General features: G+C 36.0%; 1 protein-coding gene across 2 annotated transcripts in view; it reads right to left on the minus strand.

The window, feature by feature from the left end:
• TOGARAM1 (TOG array regulator of axonemal microtubules 1) overlaps window positions 1–24039 on the minus strand; it is a 79590-nt gene that overhangs the window by 25581 nt on the left and 29970 nt on the right. The window contains exons 6-11 of one of the 2 annotated variants that reach the window (XM_020881391.2): window positions 23176–23408; window positions 18139–18239; window positions 11975–12124; window positions 1979–2077; window positions 789–961; window positions 138–291 (exon numbers count right to left, since the gene is read on the minus strand). In XM_020881391.2, the coding sequence (XP_020737050.2) occupies window positions 138–291; window positions 789–961; window positions 1979–2077; window positions 11975–12124; window positions 18139–18239; window positions 23176–23408 (910 nt within the window). The remainder of the gene's footprint in view (window positions 1–137; window positions 292–788; window positions 962–1978; window positions 2078–11974; window positions 12125–18138; window positions 18240–23175; window positions 23409–24039) is intronic. The other variant, XM_020881394.2, reaches the window with a different exon arrangement.

The following is a 24039-nucleotide window of genomic DNA, read 5'->3' on the forward strand; positions in this document are numbered from 1 at the left end:
GAGTCATTCAAATTTCAGTATGATAGTTCATCATATTCCACTATTAGTTATATATCACCCTCAGTTAAAGCACAGTACAGTAGTTTTAGAGTATTATGAGTTAAATAAAATCACACCAAATGTTAAATCCCACTTACTTTGAGATGCCATTTTTTCATTTCCTGTATGTTTTATTCGTTCCCAGGGACTCTGTTCCTTCTTTTCAGAATCTTTAATGTCAAAAAGTTCTTTTTCCTCTTTTCTCTTTTGTCTCATCTTGTCATAAGTAGATTTTGAAATAGAAACTTTAATCTGCATGAAAAAGTTGAAATATCTCTAACCATTTAGAAAGTCTGACACTTAAAATAACTATCTTCATCTTAGGCAACTGTAACCTATACAAAATAAATTATATATTTCTTAGTCCTTATTTCAGTAATTCTAAAATTGAACAGAATTACATAGTACCAACTGCAAACTAAATTTGTGCCTAAAGATACCAGTTTGTTACCCCTTGAGGATATCCTAGAAAACTGTCGAATATATACATACACACATATATCTGTATATAAAGTACATGTAGAATATAAAGCACATTAGATACTTTACACCAGAATAACAATATATTTGGTGGAAAAGGAGAATAATCTATCATTTACATGACTAAGGTTCAGGAATTTCAATTACATTGAGATTTAAAAAATTATAACCTCAAAGCACTTTTATCATACCACCCCAAATCTGATATACACAAAACAATGATGTATCATAAGCTTGAATTTATCCTAATAATTAGGAAATAATCTTACATCTTTTTCATTCTCAGAATCAACATACGATGGAATACTCTGCTGAACTGCTCTTCCATAAATCCCTGATGGTGGTTCAGTATTTTTAACTGAAAACGAAACCCCATTTTCCACAGAAGTTATCACTGATTGACTGCAGGTTGCTGGTGCTGGAATTGGATTTCCAAATACCCCTGAAAGCAACCAACCATCAAACTGTCATTAAGTATTTATGTGATGTTATTCTGGACAACAAAGTTTTAAGACAAGGTTTTAAAAGAAGTAAGCAATACAATTAATAAGAAAAACATGTTAAATAATCACAAAATATAAAAACACCTTATCAAGATGATAATATAATAACAAGACATTTCATGATGATGTCAAATGAGAACTGCATATTTGCATATTGTAAGTTCTGAGTTCACATGAATGAAAGGTTGGGTGAGCTGGGTGTTTAAGATGGTTTCAAAGAGCAAGGATTTGAGCTGGGACTGGAAGACACAAAGAATTTGAGTAGACAAGTGAGGAAGGCAGGGAGAACATCCTATGAGATAAAGATGTTCATAAGCAGAGCTGAACAAGTAGAAAGCATGTTTGTGGAGTGAAGTTTGATTGGGCGCAGGACAAATAGAGAAATAAGCTTATAAGGGGAGGTTGAAGTCAATCTGAGGAGGATCTAAAATTAACTTGATATCAGCAAAGAAGTCAGGAAAGCTTCCTAAGCATTTCATTCTATTTACCAAAAATAAGATACACACCCTCAACATCCATCATCATATTCTAGTTTTGCAAATAAAAAAAAAATCTAGTTGGGTTGCTAATTAAGATTTGTCTAGTCTTTGCATGAGATGTTATAGAATTATATTCATTTATATTGATTAATAAGTCAATCAAAAAGGACTACAATTTGAATTTAAACTGCAATAAAATTATTTAAACTATCCAAGAAGTATCTTAGAAAGTGCCTAAACTGCACCTGTCACATAATACATATCTCTGAAAATTACTGACATAAATTTACCATTGTTTCATTAGAGGATAGAAATATGGTGCTAAGTATTCACTTTTAATTCTTTCAATTTTACAATTTTTTCAAAAAGAAAGTTCTATTCAACACCTGAAGTGCACTCTGCTCTATTCTTTGTTGATATGCTTTCCTCATACGTGAAGAAAACATACAATTAAAAAGCTAAATAATTTTAAAATACCTTTTCCAACAACTACTACTGAGTCTTCTGATAAGGTATTTGTAGACGTGAAGTCAAAACTGGAAATTTGGTGGAAATTTGATGATGACCCTGTAGATGCTAAAGAAACAAACAAACAAAAAAACATATTAAAAATACATACTTATGTAGTATTTTAGGATATCATAACATGTTTTTTTTAAAACTGAAAATTAACTTCATACAAAGAATTTATAATTTATATATTTACATATATATTAATTCAATAAATACTTAGAATACTTGGTTTGTTCGGTGTATATTCTGTGTCCTTTGTCATAGATTAATTGACTGCAGGTGTGTGGGTTTATTTTTGAGCTGTGTTCTGTTCCACTGATCGATATACCCACTTTTGTGCCAATACCAAGCTTTTGATTATTGTAACTCTGCAGTATTGTTTGAAGTCTGGAAGGAATACGCCTCCAGCTTTTTTCTTTTTCCTCAGTATTGCTTTGGCAAATCTAGGTGTTTGTGGTTCCATATACATTTTATCATTATTTGTTCTAGTTCTGTGAAATTTGACATGGTTATATTGATAGGGATCACATTAAATCTGTATAGTTTGTTTTGGGCAGTATAACAATATTAAATCTTGAAATCAAAGAACAACTGATATCTTTCCATTTCTTAAAATCATCTTCAATTTCCTTTATCAATGTTTTATAGTCTTCGGTGTATAGGTCTTTCACCCCTGTGGTTTAGTCCTAGGTATTTTATTTAATACTTGGATGTGATTTTAATTTTTTTTTTTTTTTTTTACTGTCTGGTATTTGGTTTTAAATATAAAGAAATGCAGCAGATTTCTGTATATTACTCTTGTATCCTGCTACCTTGCCGAATTCACTTATTAGTTCTAATAGTTTTTGTGTGGAGTTTTTAGGGATCTCTGTAGAGAGTATCTGGAGAAGGCAAAGGCAACCCACTCCAGTACTCTAGCCTGGAAAATCCCATGGACGGAGGAGCCTGGTAGGCTGCCTTCTATGGGGTCGCACAGAGTTGGACACGACTGAAGTGACTTAGCAGCAGCAGCAGCATATAGAGTATCATATCATCTACAGATAGTGACAGCTTTACATCCTCCCTTCTGATTTGGATATCTTTCATTACTTTTTCCTGTCTGACTGCTGTGGCTAGAGCTTCCAAAGCTACACTGAACAGAAGTGGTGAGAGCAGGCATCCTTGTCTTGTTACTGAATTTAGCAGGAAGGTATTCAGCATTTCACCGTTGAGTATTACATTGGCTATGGGTTTGTCGTAAATCACTTTTGAGATTTGTTCTCTCTGTACCCACTTACAGGGCTTCCCTGGTAGCCCAGATGGTAAAAAAAGAAGCTGTCTGTAATGCAGGAGACTTGAGTTCAATCCCTGGGTAGGGAAGATCTTCTGGAGAAGGGAATTGCTACCCACTCCAGTATTCTTGCCTGGAGAATCCCATGGACAGAGAAGTCTGGCAGGCTGAAGTCCGTGGTGCTGCAAAGAGTCGGACATGGCTGAGTGACTAACACTTGCTTACCTATATCCACTTTGGTGAGAGGCTTTTTTATTTTTAAATAATTATTTCTTAAAATAATGGTTGAATTTTATCAAATGCTTTTTCTGCATCTATTGAAATGATCATATAGTTTCTGTTTTTTCTTTTGAAGATGTGGTATGTATCACATTGATTTGATTAGGTATAATTAACTGTCCTCAAGACCCTAGAGGGAATCCAACTCGATCATGTTTTTTGATCCTTTTTATGTACTGTATTGCATTCAGTTTGCTAATATTTTGTTGAGAATTTTTACGTCTATATTTATCAAACATATTGACATGTGATTTTCTTCTTTTTTTTCCTTGTAATTATCTTTGGTTTTGATATAAGGATGATGGTGGCTTTACAGAATGAATTTGGGAGTGTTCCCTTCTCTTCAGTCTTTTGGAATAGTTTGAGCATAGGTGTAAGGTCTTTGTATGTTTGGTGGAGTTCCTCAGTGAGACCATCTGGTCCTAGACTTGTTTATAGGGAGTTTTTCAAAACAGATGTTCGATTTCACTTTTAGTAATTGGTTTGTTCAAATGTCTGTTTCCTCTTGATTCAATTTTGGCAGACTGCATATTTCTAAAAACATGTTGGCATGTAACTCTTTATAGTATTCTCATATGAGTTTCTGTATTTCTGTGGAATCAGTTGTTATTTCTCTTTCATATGTTGTTTTTTGGGTCCTATCTCTTTTCTTCTTGAGCTTGGCTAGAGGTCACTAAGTTTTATTTTTTTAAAAAAGGGAGGGACTCTTGATTTTATTGATCTTCGCATTTCTATCTCATTTTATTTATTTACTCTCTGATTTAATTTCCTTCCTTCTCTGATGATTTTGGGTCTCATTTGTCCTTCTTCTAGGTCTTTTAGGTGGGAGATTTTTTGAGATTTTTCTTCTTTCTTAAGGCCTGTATCACTATAAACTTCCCTCTTAGAAAAGTTTTTGCTGCATCCCATAGATTCTGTAAGGTCGTGTTTTCATTGTCATTTGTCTTGAGGTGTTTTCTGATTTCCTCTTTGATTTCAATGATGACCCACTGGTTTTTTAGTAGTATGTAGTTTAGTATCCAAGTGGTTTTTTTTCTTCTTCTTCTTTTCTTTCTGTGGCTGATTTCTAGCTTCATACTGTTGTGGTCAAAAAGATACTAGAAATAGTTTCTATCTTCTTAACTTTGTTAAGGCTTGTTTTGTGACCTAGTATGTGGTCTACTGCAGAGAACATTCCACGGGCACTTTAAAAATGTGATTCTGGTGTTTTGGGTGTAGTGCCCTATAGATATTAATTAAATCCACCTGGTCTATTGTATCATTTATGATCTCTGTTCCTTTATTGCTTTTCTGTCTGGAAGATCTGTCCGTTGGTATCAGTAGGGTGTTAAAGTTGCCTACTATTATTGTATTCCTTTCAATTTCTCCCTTCATGTGTTTAGTATTCATTTTATATATTTAGGTGCTCCTATACTGGATACATATATGTTAATGAATGTAATATCCTCTTCCCGTATTGATCCCTTTGTCATGATAAAATTTCTCTTTATGGACTTTAAGTCAATTTGTCTGATATAATTATCACTACTCCCATTTTCTTGCTACTTCTATTTGCATGACATGTCTTTTTCCATCCCCTCACTTTCAATCTGTGTGTGTCCTTTATCCTAAGGTGAGTCTCTTGTAGGCAGCCTATTACAGGTTGTTGGTGTTTTTTTTTTAATCTAATCTTCCACTCTTTGTATTTTGATTAGAGCATTTAGTCCACAGACATTTAAAGTAATACTATGTGGGGAGCCGGCCTGACTGCTCAGGCTCCTTCTTGGCCCTGAGAGAGATCAAGAGGTCCCTCTCTGTCCCGCCACCCCTGATTTATTAAAGTGCAGGTTGGCCTTTCTTACCTCCCTCAAGGAAATTGCTGTAGCGACCTTTTACCCATTTTCCTGACGAGATTGTCAGGCTCCTGTGTATGGTTTATGTCTAGGTAATCTTTAGGTAATCTTTAACTGATTGTAATCATACTAAGACACCAGTCCCTTGCTCTGCTAGTCTTAAAGAGTTGAGATAAAATTCCTGAGCGAAGACTAATGCCTGCGATTCTGCATGTATACAAGTCCTTGATCTAAATTTAGTGAGTCCTGTTAGCATATACATGTATGTTACCCCTCAATAAAGTTGTCAGTTGTCGGTTTCAGTCGAGAGCTGGCTCCGTCCCTCTCAACCCCATCTTTCTGAGTTTTTATTTCTTAGGTATTTCGGTGATTGCGTCTGTGACCGGCAGGCTCTGGCAATATTAGTAAGTATGTACACGCTGGCATTTGAAAACTTGCTTCCCAGGTGATTTTGCATTTCTTCTTTTTGTATTTCTTTTTATGGTTTGATGATTTTCTTCTATATTATGCTAGAGTTCCTTTCTTTTTTGGTTTTGTGAATCTGTGTATTTTTGATTTGTGTGACAATTTTGCTGGGTAGAATATCCTATGTTGCAGGTTTCTTTCCTTTTAGGACTTTGAATATGTGATGCCATCCCCTTGTGGCCTACAAAATTTATGCAAAAAATCAGGTGACAGTGTTATGGGGGTTCCCCTGTAACTGAATCTTTGACTCTTTTCCTCTTGCTGTCTTTAGACTCTTCTCTTTAACTTTTTCTATGTTAATTATGATATGCCTTTGTGTGAGTGTTTAGGTTCATTTTGTTTAGGACCCTCTGTGCTTCCTGTACCTGGATATCTGTTTCCTTCTCTATGTTTGAGAAGTTTTCAGTCTCTTCAGCAAGTGATGTTGGGAAAGCTGGACAGTTACATGCAAATCAATGAAATTAGAACACTACTTCACACCATACAGAAAAATAAACCTTATAAGACCTAAATATCAAGGCACCATGAAACTCCTAGAAGAGAACATAGACAAAAAATTCTCAGAAATAAATTGTATCAATGTCTTCTTAGATCATTCTCCAAAGGCAAAAGAAACAGAAGCAAAAATAAACAAATTAGACCTACCCAAAACTGCTGTATAAACAAAACAAAAAGACCACCTATGGACTTGGAAAAAATATTTGTCAATGATGTGACTGAGAAAGGCTTAATTTCTAAAATATACAAATAGCACATACAACTCAATAACCAAAAAACTGAACAACCCAATCAAAAAATGAGCAGAAGACCTAAATAGACATTTCTTCAAAGAAGACATACAGATGGCCAACAGGCATGTGAAAAGAATAAACTAGGGAGTACAGGATTAACATATACACACTGTGCGGATCACAATAAACTGTGGAGAATTCTGAAAGAGATGGGAATACCAGACCACCTGACCTGCCTCTTGAGAAACCTATATGCAGGTCAGGAAGCAACAGTTAGAACTGGACAAGGAACAACAGACTGGTTCCAAATTGGGAAAGGAGTATGTCAAGGCTGTATATTGTCACCCTGCTTATTTAACTTATATGCAGAGTACATCATGAGAAACACTGGGCTGGAAGAAGCACAAGCTGGAATCAAGATTGCTGGGAGAAATATCAATAACCTCAGATATGCAGATGACACCACCCTTATGGCAGAAAGTGAAGAGGAACTAAGAAGCCTCTTGATGAAAGTTAAAGAGGAGAGTGAAAAAGTTGGCTTAAAGCTCAACATTCAGAAAACTAAGATCATCTGGTCCCACCACTTCATGGGAAACAGATGGCGAAACAGTGGAAACAGTGGCAGACTTTATTTTTTTGGGCTTCAAAATCACTACAGATGGTGATTGCAGCCATGAAATTAAAAGACGCTTACCCCTTGGAAGGAAAGTTATGACCAACCTAGATAGCATTTTAAAAAGCAGAGACATTACTTTGCCAAAAAGGTCTGTCTAGTCAAGGCTATGGTTTTTCCAGTGGTCATGTATGGATGTGAGAGTTGGACTGTGAAGAAAGCTGAGCACCAAAGAATTGATGCTTTCAAACTGTGGTGTTGAAGAAGACTCTTGAGAGTCCCTTGGACTGCAAGGAGATCCAACCAGTCCATCCTAAAGGAGATCAGTCCTGGGTGTTCATTGGAAGGACTGAGGCTGAAGCTGAAACTCCAATACTTTGGCCACCGCATTCGAAGAGTTGACTCGTTGGAAAAGTCCCTGATGCTGGGAGGGGTTGGGGGCAGGAGGAGAAGGGGACGACAGAGGATGAGATGGCTGGATGGCATCACTGACGCGATGGACACGAGTTTGAGTAAACTTTGGGAGTTGGTGATGGACAGGGAGGTCTGGCATGCTGAGATTCATGGGGTCGCAAAGAGTCGGACATGACTGAGCGACTGAACTGAACTGATACATAAAATAGATAAGTAACAAGGATTTACACAGGGAACTATATTCAATATCTTGTATTAATAATAACCTATAAGGAAAATTAATCTGAACTACATATCTCTATACATACATACATAAAACTGAATCACTTTGCTATATACTTGAAACTAACACAATATTGTAAATCAACTATACCTTAATTAAAAAAAAAATGAAACCTAGTTCAGACTAGGCACTGGACAGAAAAGAAAACTTTCTTTACTTAAGGAGTTCATACATATCAGAATTAAGAGTTTGGAAGATGTTAGAAAATAATAATAGCATGATAATCAAACAAAAAGAGGATAACCTTGAAGGAAAGCTTCTCACCCCAGGGAACAGATCAAGTCAATCTCACAGCAATCTTTACTTTCCTAGATTAACTTCCACCTCAGTTTATGATTATTTATTTAATTATTCTTTCTCCTACTAGACTGTAAGCTCTATGGGGATAGGACTCATGTCTAGTTTTGATTATCATTCTTTTCCAGAGACCATTAGTACAGTGCTTGGCACACAGCAGGTGCTCAATAAATATGTTAAATGAATGTTACAAGACAAAAAATGAAAGCAAAATATAATTAATCTAGGATCAACTGACAGAAACATCAGGTAGCCCCAGAAAGTGTTCAGTGACACAGAAACAAATCTCAGTAAATGGAACAATTTGCTCCACAATAGTTAACAAACATAAAATCTACACATTAACTATTAAGAGGTGATTGATAATTAAACAAATCTCATGGGAGGAAATATATAAAGACTATACCTAAGTAGTTTAATTTTATTTATAAGAAACACTGACATAACATCATTTTTTTTTTTTTCCACTGCACCACTCAGCATGTAAGATCCTAGTTTCCTGACCCGGGATCAATCAAACCTGTGCCCCCTGCATTGGAAGCATGGAGTCTTAATCACTGGACCACCAGGGAAGTCTGACATAGCATCATTTTTAATATTACTTTCACTTTTTACCCTATATTTTCTTTAAAGCAAAGAATTATTGAAAGAAATACTGCTCAAATCTCAATTCTAAAATAAGGATGCTTAAAAGATTCTTTGCATATGAACTATCCTTTTTTATTGTTGTTATTTCTGCCCCATTTATTCAGAGAAAGAGAAAATATTAAGTTATAGAATCTAGTTTGCTAGCAACAAACATCCATCTTAATCACTTTGTTAAATCGTTAATTGAAGTTCAAAGTTATTATGCTAGAAAATGGGCACATTCAAAGGGACAATCAGCAGAGGAGAGAAAGAAGAGGTGGTTTTGAGAACTAGTTCTAAAAAAGTCTGAGGTTTTTTGCAAAAGGAATCCATTCACATCTGTCACTCATCACCAATATTTCTCCTGGGAGTCTTTTTATCCCTTTTAGCATTGCACTCAATATTTACTTTGACCTGATTATTTGAGGATGCAAGTTTTGCATGATTATTAGTTTTGGCTGGCTCATCATCACTCCATTCATTTAATATGTGGCTTCCCAGGTGGCTCAGCGGTAAAGGCCAGTGCAGGAGACACATGAGATGCAGGTTTAATCCCTGGGTCAGGAAAATCCTCTAGGGTAGGAAATGGCAAACCCCCCTCCAGTATTCTTGCCTGGAAAACTCCATGGACAGAGGAGCCTGGTAGATTACAGTCCATGGGGTCGCAAAGAGTCAGACATAACTGAGTGACTGAGTGCACACATACACACGCACCACTATATACAAAGCATAATACAGATATAAAGATGCCTATATCTTAATTTTATCTTATACTACTCCAGACCAGAAGCATGGGGAAAGCTTTATAAAGCAATGGATTTTAGCCAGTATTCAAAAAGCAGACATGGATTTCCCTGGTGATATAGTAGGTAAGACTTCACCTGCCAATGTAACGGACATGGGTTCGATCGCTGGTTGGGAAGATTCCACATGCCACGGAGCAACTAAGCCACAACTAAGCAACTAAGTACCGCAACTACTAAGCCCAAGTTCTAGGGCCAGTGAGCCACAACTACTAAGCCACACTGTAGCAACTACTAAGCCTGAACACAACTACTGAAGTCCATGCACTGAGAGCCTGTGCTCTGAAACAAGAGAAGCCACCACAATGAGAAGTCTGTGTACTGCCAGGAGGAGAAGCCCCCGCTTACCACAACTAAAGAAAGCCTGTGCGCAGCAATGAAGACACAGTGCTACCAAAAATAAATACATAATGTCGAGGATTGGCCATGAATAGAGGTGCAGTAAGAGGTAATGCTTCCCTGCTGGCTCAGACGGTAAAGCGCTGCCTGCAATTCGGGAGACCTGGGTTCAGTCCCTGGGTTGGGAAGATCTCCTGGAGAAGGAAATGGCAACACACTCCAGTATTCTTGCCTGGGAAATCCCATGGACGGAAGAGCCTGGTAGGCTACAGTCCATGGTGTCGCAAAGAGTGGGAGACAACTGAGTGACTTCACTTTCACTTTCAAGAGGTAACGCAAGAAAGGTAAGCTGAGGCAAAATTATTAAGGGTATGAAAAAATGATGCTACAGAGTTGGAAATTCATTCTGTGAAAACCACTTAAGGTTTTGAGTAAGGAAGAGATGATTAGAAAGATAATTCTCGAAGAGTATGTACACTGGATTGAAAAGAAGTGAAAATAGACAAAATGTCTTATCAGAAGGCTACTGTAATTACCCAGGGAAGAAGTTATGAAAACCCAAGTTAAACTGAAAAGAACTGGTAGGACTGGTTACTGCCTGAAGGGTAAAGAGAAGTAGAAAAGATGACTCTAAAGTTTTAAGTCTCCATAACTGGGAAAATGATAATGCCACTAATAAAAACAGATTAAAAAAAAGAAAGAGGAATAGGTCTAGAGAGGAAGATAAGTTTGGTTTTGAATATGTTTATTCTTGTTGACCAGATAGATCTAGTAGATGTTTGGTTTAGAGTTGGAAGTGTAAGTCTGATGGAATTTTCTGGAGTAGAATTAACTGTTGATCAAAGATACAAATATTTTTATGATCCAAAAAAAAAAAAAAAGCCACTGGCAGTAAAAAAACATATTCAGCAATTATCTGAAACAATGAAATTATATTTCCTTTAGGGAAAAAATATTTTTGTACTTGGTTTTTCTTATATAAAAAGTAAAATATGTAAGTAAATACGAAAAAACCTTGTCATCCTCTTTTGTATTAATAAAAACAATGGGCAAATGATCTTTCCCACAAAGAACAGATACTACGAATTATCTTACAGATTAAATTTTTAGAAACTTACCAAAACAAAAACAACGAAAAACAAGAAAAAGAGTCAAGCTCACTCTTACTCGATTTGCATTAGTTTCACAAAAAGTATACATAAACTAAAATGCCTGACTATGTGGACATACATGACTTAAGATGACCAGAGACAACAAAAGTTGACCTTATTATAAAAGTTGCTACACACACAAAAATGACAGTTCCTTACATTTACTGGTAGACTATAATGCTGAAATACAGGTGACTTCTATTTACTCTATTTAAATATTTATGCCCTTCAAAATTGGGCTTCCCTGATGGCTCAAAATTATTGCCTCTTACTCTGAGGAAAAAATGTTAAAAGCAGTTATAACAGGATCTCTGAAAAAAAAAAAAAAAAAGAGTAGTCACAGAAGTGCTGCTTGCTATTAAGTTTAAAAAAAAAAAAAGAAAGAAAAAAAGGGTACGTTGTTAAAAATGGTTTGTGATAACAAAAAAACTTTCCAGGTTCTACCACAGGAAAATTATAATCATGTTTCCACAGTTTTACTCCGTGGTTACAACCTAAGTAGGCATCTGGGAATCATTTGTTCATATGACTTCTCCACCCCATTTTAAAGGGGCACAGGTACAAAATGTGTGTCTGTATGTGTATGTGGGTAAAGATCAGCAAGGACTCCCTAGATTTAACCTCTCGGTAACAGGTTCCCTGGATTGACTCCTGAGACATAACCATATATTAATATGTAAACTATGTGTTCTATTTGGCAGAATTATTTTGACAACAACACATCAGAAGGGTAAGAAAAGAAGTCTCAAAACTGAGAAATCTCAGTTAAGTTTTTCTTTATTGACATGTTAATGGAAGATATGAAATTAAAAGACACTCAGTTCTAAAAATGAACTTGTGGTTGAAATGTACTAACCTTTTGTATGCTTATGTCTTGGTTGTTCCTTATTTTGTATTTTTAAAGCACTAGGTGAAATGTCATGTGACCTATCCTCTTCAAAGTCACCACATCCAAACCCATAGTTCATTCGATGACCAATTATGCTTACACTGGATGTTGTAGTCCCTATAAAATAAAATACATAAAACAACTTATCTGAATGATGTAGGTAACACGATAGGGAAGTATAGATCTCTTCTCTATCTTGGCTCCTAACGTTTTAGAAAGGTTTCAATAGCACTAGAAATTATAACATTATACTATTTTTTTAAAGTTTTACCTTCTTTTAAATATTGTAATTTTTTTACTTTACTAGCAAATCAGAACACTTATATGCTATACTATCCTATTTTATAAGACAGGCTTTAAAATGACAATGAAATTAAAAATTCAATGAATCAAAGAGGTAATCAATCATGTTTTAAAAATATGATAGTCATTTAATGCTTAAATGAAATTTTACACTTTGCAGCAAAAGAAAATTGTTTAAAATCTAGAATATTTAAACTATGTCCTGAGAAAGGGCTCCATTTCTATTTTCCATTTCTCGCTTTTCTCCCATTCTCACGATCTAGCTTGTGGGGCAGTAAACTATGCTGTAAACGAGCTCAGAATCTGGACTCATGCTTCATGGCTTTAAATCATAGTATTGCCACTTAAACTACACAGAAAATGGGCAAGACATTTAACTGTATTGTTAAATGGGGATAAAAGTATTATAGCTCTTTCAGAACCTTTCTGAGGATTAAATGAAGAGAATGTAAAGGGCTTATCACAGAGACTAGCATATGGTAAATATCCAAATGTTACATTCCTGTTTAATATAAAGCAAATCAAACCCTTAATGTAGGCCTCCTTTTAATAAATACTTAAAACTTTTATCTACACGTGAATGTTTAAACTGAACACTCTATACTAACACTTCACAGTTGGTAAGACCACAAAACTACAAAGTGGAAAATCCCAGGCAATATATATTTGAGTCACCATCCATTTTTATGTGTATCTACTATGTAAACCATTAGGTAATAATAATAAAATATAATTTAATACCATTGATGGTATTTTAATAAAAACAGGACAGTGGAGAGAGGACATGGCTGGTGGCAGTTGGCTAGAGAGTATTGCAAAGTAAAGGGCTCTAGTCAGATTCACTGATGAAGATTTTAAAAATATCTGATATTAAATGATACAGAGCTTCTGGGAGTAACATGGATATTCTTCTAAATTCTTCTTGGTTTTGATAGTTAATTCATAAAGTAAGCCTCATAAAGATACTGGCTTTGTATGGAAATGCTTTCTACTAATAGTTGATAACAAAAGCTACAGGAAAAAAAGTTTACTGTAACATTCATTAGGAACTTTAGCACAATGTGCTATGGTAGGGTAGTGGTGTAATCAATGTGAAAATCTTTATTGGAGATGCTGTAGTATAGACAGATTAGATTTACAATTCTGACATGATTATTTTTATCTTCAGGAAGCTCTCATTCTAAGCATTATCATTTTAATGTCTCACCAATTAAACAATAAATTGTACAAATGACTTGATTAAAACCAACACAAAACCTATCCTAAATAATAAAAAAATGTAAATCCAAATTAATAAAATCCTAAACCAGCAAAACTTAACACTTTGGAAGCATATTAAATTTAACCAAGAATTTCTCATAGTAAATTCAATAACAGTATTTCCAAAATTTGATCTTAGAAATACCTAACTTATTTGTTAAAAATATATATTCCCAACCCCGAAGATTGATTCAGTATGTATAAGGTGAGGCCCCAGAATTTATATATTATATGCATTGCTCATGATTCCTAGTATTAGGCAAGTTTGAAAAACACTATTAGCCAAGTTTGGGAAACACTGAACATTGCATATAGAAGCATATGTTATTATAAGCCTTATCACTCCACTAAAATTTAAATGACTCACAAGCTGATACAACTGGAGTTAGTTGCTGTTCAATCACTCAGTTTTGTCTGATTCTTTGCAACTCCATGGACAGTAGCACTCCAGGCTTTCCTGTCCTTCCCTATCTCCCAGAGTTTGCTCAAACTCATGTCCATTGCTTTGATGATGCCATCCAACTATCTCATCCTCTGTCGCCCCCTTCTCCTCTCACACTCAATCCTTCCCAGCATCAGGGTCTTTTACAATGAATCAGCTCTTCATATCGGGTGGCCAAAGTACTGGAGTTTCATCTTTAGCATCAGTCCTTCCAAGGAATATTCAGGGTTGATGATTGACTGGTTTGATCTCCTTGCTATCCAAGGGGCTCTCAAGAGTCTTCTCCAGCACCATAGTTCAAAAGCATGAATTCTTAGCATTTAGCCTTCTCTATGGCCCAACTCTCACATTAATTCCAAGGATATTCTTCCAAAGTAGGTTCCATTTTATAAACTGGATACAACATAGCAAGAAAATATCTCTTCGAACTAATAAATGATTTCTTAGGATGATCAGCCTTAAAAAAGAACTAAAGACTAAGTTTATGTATTATATTAATATTTCTTTGGGTCTTTCCCTTTAGGAGAACAAATACTTACCAAGTGCCCACTATGTAGTAGGTGCCTTATGTATGTTATACATTTAGATCTTTACTACCCTTCTCAAGGTTTGCATCACCAAATAAGGAAATTGAGTTTCTAAGCAATTAAGTAACTTCCACAGAACATGCATATGATTATTAAATATCAAACTGAGATTCCAGCTGGGTTCTCTCAGACTCCAAAGTACATAGGCATTGTCTTCTTGTGCTTAGCAAAATAACCATCTTTTAGTCTACCACATAAGCTTTGTGGAAGACAGTATACAAGGTACATGCGGTTGAGTTCAGCATTTATAATTACGACAGGTACTTGGAGATAATCAGGCGTAAATAATTTCTGAGAATCAAGAATCTGAGAGTCAAAAAAAGTAAAATAATTGTAATATACTATAAAAATGTCAGTGTAAACGTAATGACATTTCAAAAGAGGTAATATGAATTTTATTTGTGAATTGGGAAGGCATCCCAGAGAAAGCAACTTGAGTTGTTTTCAAAGTACCCTGGTGTATGGTATGGATTTCAGACTTCATCCAGAAGAATCAGTATGTACAACTGCAAAGAGATAGGAAATGGTACTGAATGTGGTCTGAGTTAAATGGATCACAAGATACAAAGCAAAAGGGAAAATGAGGCTAGAGAGGTTTGCATGGACCAGATCACAGAAGAATCCTCTGAATAAGTTGACACTGGGCAATATAGTCAATTTTGCATTATGGGGAGTGGACTGTAAGTGAACGAAACCAAAGGTGGAGAGAAATGTTAGGTGGCAAAGTAAAAAATGTTTAAGAGTGATAGTGGGAATTAAAAAGAGATGAAGCTAAGACATAATTAGGAGGAAGAAATTTAAAATCTTAGGAAACAATCAGATACACACACAACTTTTTAAGAAAGTACTTATAAGTTAAAGTAGCCTTAAGGTTATAGGACTTTTACAGTGAGATCATTTGAAAATAAATAGAAAAAAAAAAAAAAAAGAAAATAAATTGCATATCCTAAACTTGTTCAGTCCCTAAGTTGTATCCAGCTCTTTGTGGCCCCACGGGCTGCAGCACGCCGGGCTTCCCTGTCCTTCACTGTCTCCTTGAATTTGCTCAAATTCATGTCCACTGGTGCCATCCCACCATCTTATCCTATGCTGTCCCCTTCTCCTCCTGCTCTCAATCTTTCCCAACATCGGGATTTTTCCAATAAGTTGATTCTTCACATCAGGTGACGTACTGGAGTTTCAGATTCAGCATCAGTCCTTCCAATGAATATTCAGGACTTATTTCCTTTAGGATTGACTGGTTGGATCTCCTTGCAGTCCAAGGGACTCTCAAGAGTATTCTCCAGCACCACAGTTCAAAAGCATCAATTCTTTGGCATTCACATTTCTTTATAGTCCAACTCTTAACATCCATACATGACTACCGGAAAAACCACAGCTTTGACTATATGGACCACTGTCGGCAAAGTGATGTCTTTTCTTTTTCATACACTGTCGAGGTTTGTTACAGCTTTCTTTCCAAGGAGCAAGTGTCTTTTTTTTTTAGCAAGTGTCTTAAATTTCACGGCTGCAGTCTCCATCTGCAGTGATCTTGGAGCCCAAGAAAATATAATCTGTTTCCACTTTTTCCCCATCTATTTGCTATGAAGTGATGGGACCAGATGCCATGATCTTATTTTTTTTAAATATTGAGTTTTAAGCCAGTTATCTCACTCTCCTCTTGCACTTTCATCAAGAGGCTCTTTAGTTCCTCTTCACTTTCTGCCATTAGAGGTGTATCATCTGCATATCTGAGGTTGTTGATATTTCTCCTGGCAATCTTGATTCCAGCTTGTAATTCATTCAGCTTGGCATTTTGCATGGTATACTCCACAAATAATTTAAACAGAGTGACAATATTCAGCTTTGACATACTCCTTTCCAAATTTCAAAACAGTCTGCTGTCCCATGTCCAGTTCTAACTATTGCTTCTTGACCTGCATACAGGTTTCTCAGAAGACAGGTCAGGTGGTCTGGTATTCCCATCTCTTGTAAGAATTTTCCAGTTTCTTGTGATTCACAAGGTCAAAGCTTTAGTATAGTCAATGGAACAGAAGTAGATACTTCTCTGGAATTCCCTTGCTTTTTCTATGACCCAGTGGATACTGGCAATTTGATCTCTGGTTCCTCTGCCTTTTCTAAATTCAGCTTGTACATCTGGAAGTTCACAGTTTATATACTGCTAAAGCTTAGCTTGAAGGAGTTTGAGCATTACCTTGCTAGTATGTTAAATAAGCACAATTGTACAGTAGTTTGAGCATTCTTTGGCATTGGCTTTCTTTGAGATTAGAAAGAAAACTGACCTCTTCCAGTTTTGTGGTCACTGCTGAGTTTTCCAAATTTGCTGGCATATTGAGTACAGCACTTTAACAGCAGCATCTTTTAGGATTTTAAATAGCTCAGCTGGAATTTCATCACCTCCACTAGCTTTGTTCATAGTGATGCTTCCTAAGGCTCAGGTGACTTCACACTCCAAGATGTCTGGCTCTAGGTGAGTGACCACACCACTGTGGTTATCCAGGTCATTAAGAGTTTTTTTTGTACAGTTCTCCTGTGTATTTTTGCCACCTCTTCTTAATTGCTTCTGTCTCTGTTAGGTCATTGCCATTTCTGTCCTTTACTGTGCTCATCTTTGTATGAAACGTTCCCTTGGTATCTCCAATTTTCTTGAAGAGATCTCTAGTCTTTCCCATTCTATTGTTTTCCTCTATTTCTATGGACTGTTCACTTAAAAAGGCTTTGTTATCTCTCCTTGCTACCCTCTGGAACTTTGCATTCAAGTGGGTATATCTTTCCCTTTCTCCTTTGCCTTTTGCTTCTCTTCTTTTCTCAGCTATTTGTAAGGCCTCCTCAGACAACCATTTTGCCTTCTTGCACTTCTTTTTCTTTGGGATGGTGTTGGTCACCGCCTCCTGTACAATGTTACACCTTCCAACCATAGTTCTTCAGGAACTCTGTCTACCAGATCTAATCCTTGTTACAATTAATTCATAATTCAATAGTTTTACAAATCATAAAGAAGACCACATATAGATTCCATCCTAAATGGATGAGAATTCAAATACTTTTCTAATTTGTTACCAATAACAGAATCTATTTTCTAGGAACTGATGTTATAAATTAGTGACTTCCAGGTTGGTCTATAAAATGCTTACACAAGATACACTAGTTAAATATTATTTTTAAAAGAAACTGTGTTGTTTGGTTTCCTTGTGGTTTCTAAAGTATGCTGCACATTAGAATCACCTAGAGAGTTCTCAAAAACTTTGATGTCCAGGTCACATCCTGTATCAATTAAATCAAAATATCCTGGCATAGAAGCCAGCATGGGTAACTTATAGACTTAAAGGAGGGACCAATTATACAGGTAAGTATTTTTTCTTCCAGAAATAATACAGTATTTATTCTTGCCACAATGGCCTTTTAAGGAGTTAAAAGATGATTAGTCTTAATTGTTAATTACAAAACTTCTAAATCTAAAATGCATTTGCCATCAGTCCCTCACTTTTTTTATTATCTAAAAATCTGTAAATCGAATTTATGACAGAGTCATAGAATACCTGTACTGGGGCTTTGTTCAGCTGTCTGAGAGTTCTTATTCTTTGCCGAAGAAAGTCTTGTTGGACAAGGTTTTGATCCAAAAGTTGGAAATATGTCTGACCTACAATGAAACAAGATAATTTCAATAAACATTGAAGATCCAGAGCTATTAACATTCTTATATAAAACATTCTCTATACTTTAATTAACTAACTAGCCTTAGATAATAAGGCAGCAAAAAGAATGAAAAACTAAGGCTAAGAATATTTCTTACTGGTATTCCTAGTTCACCTTTTGAACTTCCAACCTTTTCAACATATCAGTTCAGTTCAGTTGTGCCTGACTTTGTGACCCCATGGGCTGTAGCACGCCAGGCTTCCCTGTCCATCACCACTCCCAAAGCTTGCTCAAACTCATGTCCCTCAAGTTGGTGATGCCATCCAACCATTTCATCCTCTGTCGTCCCCTTCTCCTCCTGCCTTCAATTTTTCCCAGCATCAAGGTCTTTTCCAAGGAGTCAGCTCTTTGCATGAGGTGGCCAAAGTATTAGAGTTTCAGCTTCAGCACCAGTCCTTCCAATGAATATTCAGGATTGATTTCCTTTAGGATGGACTGGTTGGATCTCCTTGCTGTCCAAGGGACTCTCGAGTCTTCTCCAACACCACAGTTCAAAAACATCAATTCTTTGGCGCTCAGCTTTCTTTACTGTCCAACTCTCACATCCATACATGACTACTGGAAAAACCACAGCTTTGACTATATGGACCTTTTGTTGGCAAAGTAATGTCTCTGCTTTTTAATATGCTGTCTAGGTTTGTCACAGCTTTTCTTCCAAGGAGTAAGCATATTTTCAACATATGGTCAATCCTTAATTATTCACGAGAGGATTACCAAAGGAAATTAAGACACTGTAATTTGTGCTGTATAATCTTTCTTTTCATTGAATTATGCAAGCTCCTTCACCACAACAAGGCTGTGATTCATGAAGGGGATGTGCAGAATACATCATTCAAAATGCTGGGCTACAGCAATCCCACTTCTGGGCATACACACCGAGGAAACCAGATCTGAAAGAGACACGTGCACCCCAATGTTCATCGCAGCACTGTTTATAATAGCCAGGACATGGAAGCAACCTACATGCCCATCAGCAGACGAATGGATGAGGAAGCTGTGGTACATATACACCATGGAATATTAGTCAGCCATTAAAAAGAATTCATTTGAATCAGTTCTAATGAGATGGATGAAACTGGAGCCCATTATACAGAGCAAAGTAAGCCAGAAGGATAAAGACCATTACAGTATACTAACACATATATATGGAATTTAGAAAGATGGTAACGATAACCCTATATGCAAAACAGAAAAAGAGACTCAGATGTATAGAACAGACTTGTGGACTCTGGGAGAAGGTGAGGGTGGGATGTTTCAAGAGAACAGCATCGAAACATGTATATTATCTAGGGTGAAACAGATCACCAGCCCAGGTTGGGTGCATGAGACAAGTGCTCGGGCCTGGTGCACTGGGAAGACCCAGAGGGATCGGGTGGAGAGGGAGGTGGGAGGGGGGACTGGGATGGGGAACACATGTAAATCCATGGCTAATTCATTTCAATGTATGACAAAAACTACTGCAATGATGTAAAGTAATTAGCCTCCAACTAATAAAAATAAATGGGAAAAATAAATAAATAAATAAAAAATAAAAAAACCAAGATCCAAAAAAAAAAAAAAAAATGCTGGGCTGGAAGAATCACAACCTGGAATCAACACTGCAGGGAGAAGTATCAATAACCTCAGATATGCTGTAGACGGTATCATTCCAATGGCAGAAAGCGAAAAGGAATTCAAAAGCCTCTTGATGAGGGTGAAAGAGGAGACTGTAAGAGCTGGCCTGAAACTCAACATTACAAAAACTAAGACGGCATCTGGTCCCATCACTTTAAGGTAAAGAGAAGGGCAAAAAGTAGGAATAGTGACAAATTTCATTTTCTTGGGCTCCAAATTCACTGTGGATGGTGACTGCAGCCATAAAATTAAAAGACACTTGATCCTCGGAAGGAAAGCTATGACAAACCTAGACAGCGTATTAAAAAGCAGAGTTATTACTTTGCCAACAAAGATTGATGCAGTCAAATGTAGTTTTTCCAGGAGTCATGTACGCATGTGAGAACTGGACCATCAACAAGGCTGACTGCCAAAGAATTGATGCTTTTGAATTGTGGTGCTAGAGAAGACTCTTGAAAATCCCCCTGGATTGCAAGATCAAACCAGCCAATCCTAAAGGAAATCAACCCTTGAATATTCATTGGAAGGCCTACTGCTGAAGCTGAAGTTCCAATACTTCGGCTACCTGACAAGACAAGCTGACTCACTGGGAAAGACCCTGATGCTGGGAAAGACTGAAGGTAAAATGAGAAGGGGAGACAGAGAATGAGAAGGTTAGATAGCATCACCAACTCAGTGGACATGAATTTGAGCAAACTCAGAGAGACAGTGGAGGACAGAGGAGCCTAGTATGATGGGGTCGCAAAAAGTTGGACATGACTTGGTGACTGAACAACAACAAATCTTTACGTGTCGGAAGAGGGGAACCCGATCCAAAAACAGTCCATTCCAGAACTAAGCCAAATGATTCCAGTTATCTAAAATATTATCTACCTTCATATATAATATAAAAATAGGGACTTTATAATAAATAAGAGATCAGCAACAAGTGAATTTAGCAAATGCGTGCTTTCTTTCTGGACTATCTTTTGCTATTCTTTGACTTTAAAAAGGCCTATAGGCCTTGTTTCACCAAGAAATCAAACTGAAGAATATTAAGTCTGTAGATAAGGGAACTGTTTAAAATCAATAAGAGCTAGTACACCAATAAGTTAGTGATGGATATTATAAAGAAGAGATTTTACAAAGAAGTACAATTTTTGTAGGTGGGCAGGCATTATTTGTTAATTGGCCTAGTGAGAAATCAATGCTAAAAATTTTAAGAATAATTATTCTAGATTAGATGACTGTCAATTTACATTTATACTGGGTGTATTGGACATGGATGAAAGAAAGTATTTCATACTGTAGAAAAGTGTTTCTCCATAATTTTTCCTTCCCAATCTACATTAAGGATGAAAGCCCTGCAGTCAGTAGTAGTGACTTTCTTTGGTAATGATTCTTAAGGTAGGATGTAAGCAGGTTGAGAATTACTTAAACTAATAAAATTAAATGTGGAAATAGTAAATTCATTAAAGATAATTCAGTCCATAACTGAGGGTATACTGAATTCCTTTTACACAGAGTTCAATATCTGAAGAGATAACCCAATGAGACAACATCAGGAATAGTAAATTCTAAATGTTGTAATATAAAAATGAACTTTCCTTCCCAACTGTGTTCCAGATTACTTACAGAACCTTGAAACTGTAAGAGTATGTAATATAAAATTTCACATCTTTGGAAGATAAAGGAAAAACTTTAGGTCTAAAAGATAAATGTATATATTTTAAATATCTGGTAACTTTACCAGCCCACACAGCCATTCCAAATTCATTTTGTAAATCTATTACATTATTCTACCCAGGTAATTACAACAAAGGAATTTCCAGTAAGAAAAAATTGCCAAATGCAAAATAAGCTGCTATTGAAGTTAAAAAATATGGGGAAGAAAATCTGGGATGAGACAAACCTTTCACAACAGACACAAAAATTTGGTTTAATTCTATGTACTGCTGAAATAAAACACTCTTTCACATTAATGTTCAGAGAACACCATCTTTCCTTTAAATATGTAATCTCTACCTAAATTATTAGAGGTTCTAGTTCACTTAAGTGAAAATAATTTAAATTTAATTTTAAATATTCACTTCTAATGTCAATAGCTATATATAGACATGGGCTTTCCAGGTGGCCACAGTGGTAAAGAACCCACCCATCAGATGTAAGAAATGCAGGTTGGATCCCTAGGTAGGGAAAATGCCCTGGAGGAGGGCATGGCAACCCACTCCAGTATTCTTGATTTGAGAATCCCACAGACAGAGAAGCCTGGTGGGCATAGGGTCGCAAAGCGTTGGACACAACTGAAGCGACCTATCAAACATATATATACATGGTATAGGATAAAATCAAAGGAAAACGAAATTAAACAGACCAACAACAACAAATGTTAAAAAGGACGTGAAACAACTGAAACTGTCATACATTGCTGATGGGAGTGTAAAACTGCAAAAGCATCTTAGAAAACTGTTTAGCAGTTATTTGAAAAGTTAAATGTCCATATACCCAAGACCTAACAATTCTACTGTTAGGTTATCGTCTAAAGTAAAGAGGAATACACGTGAAACTAACACAAAATTGCAAATCAAGTATAGTCCAATATAAAGTAAAATTAAAAAAATAAATCACTAAAATGAAATAAAGAGGGAAAGGATTCCCCAAAATCCTAGAATAGGGTGACAGACATTTTCAACAATCAAGGAAGGATCACTCTTTGAAGACTGAGAGGTTATTGAGGTAATCTGGAAAAGTTTGTCAAAGTGCTATGCGGTCAGTGTAGAATGATCAGGACTCTAATTCTAGCACTATTGTGGTAAGGAAATTCCCAAGAGGGCTACAAAGCTATGGCATGGAGTCCTAAACTCCCACAAGGTAACGGAATAACACAAAAAGAAGTAGTTGGGTAATGGCTGGGTGGAGTTTATCCACATGAGAGGAAATCAGTGCTGAGTTTTAAACAAAAGCAGTAATATCAGCTATTAGTCGACTGCCAAAGAGTTATACAGCTAAAGGACAAACAGTATTAGGATAAATCTTAGATAGGCAGAATAACAAATGCAACTTTGAGACTAGGCTTTATATTAATTTAGTTGGGGTTTTGTCCTGTCTCTCCACCGACACCCCAAACTAAGGCTAAGCAAGGTAATATCTGTAAACTTTCCTGTTGTCTTTTAAATGTATTTCAATGTTTTAAAAACTAGTAAATAAATGATTTCAAAGTTTTAAAAAAATATGATATCAAGAGCTTCAGACTAAAAATTCAATTAACACATCAAAAAATAAAATACATTATTCTCTTCCCCTGGGGAGTTGTCGACAGAGAAGAAGTCAAGGATTCTTGGCTGTAAACTCCACTTTCACTGTAGGAACTGATATTTGGAGAGGAAGATCGAGATGGGGAATCCACAGTCAAGTCAAGCTTCATGGCGGAGTCTGGGCTTTCAAGATCAGAAGTACTGCCACTCAGTTTTGCTCTTTTCTTAGCTGCGCTATTACGAAGGGACCTAAGAGAGCTCTGCATCTAAGGGAAAAAAAAAAAAAACTTTACAAATTAATTATATAAATAAAAGTTATCCTTAGATTTTAAAACTCTAATAACTAAACCGAGTTAGCCACTCTTCAATCTAACACTAACAAGATGGATGTTAAAATATCTATATATAGTATAAATACAGACTTCAGTACTCAGGTATTTATAAACAACCTCCTAGGCTAAAAGTTCCTTAAGAGGAAGGATCTCAAGATATTATTCATCATGCTATTTCCAGCACTGGGTATAATGACTAATACATTGTAAAAATTCAGTTCATAAAGTGAATGATTGAATCAGATGGTAGACAGCCCAGCTGAAGTCATCTTAGGTCAACAGTGTGCTGACGTGGCTATTTAGCAGTAATCAGTTTTCTAAATTTGAAGCTTACGTGAAGCTTGCCAGTGTTCAGAGAATAATAGATCAATGTATGTAACTTCTGAAGAAAAGTATTTACAAACATGCAGAGTAGAAATCTTCATTACATATATATTAAGTTTGGGAACAGAACCTTGAACAAATTAAGGAACTCAGAAATATACATAAATTATGTTTTGCTTACATTTTGATTAAGTATGGCCACTTCCTTAGTAAGTCCTTGGAAAGCTGAATATTTAAAAAT

The sequence above is a fragment of the Odocoileus virginianus genome, chromosome 16 (genome assembly GCF_023699985.2).
Source record: "Odocoileus virginianus isolate 20LAN1187 ecotype Illinois chromosome 16, Ovbor_1.2, whole genome shotgun sequence".
NCBI lineage: Eukaryota > Metazoa > Chordata > Mammalia > Artiodactyla > Cervidae > Odocoileus > Odocoileus virginianus.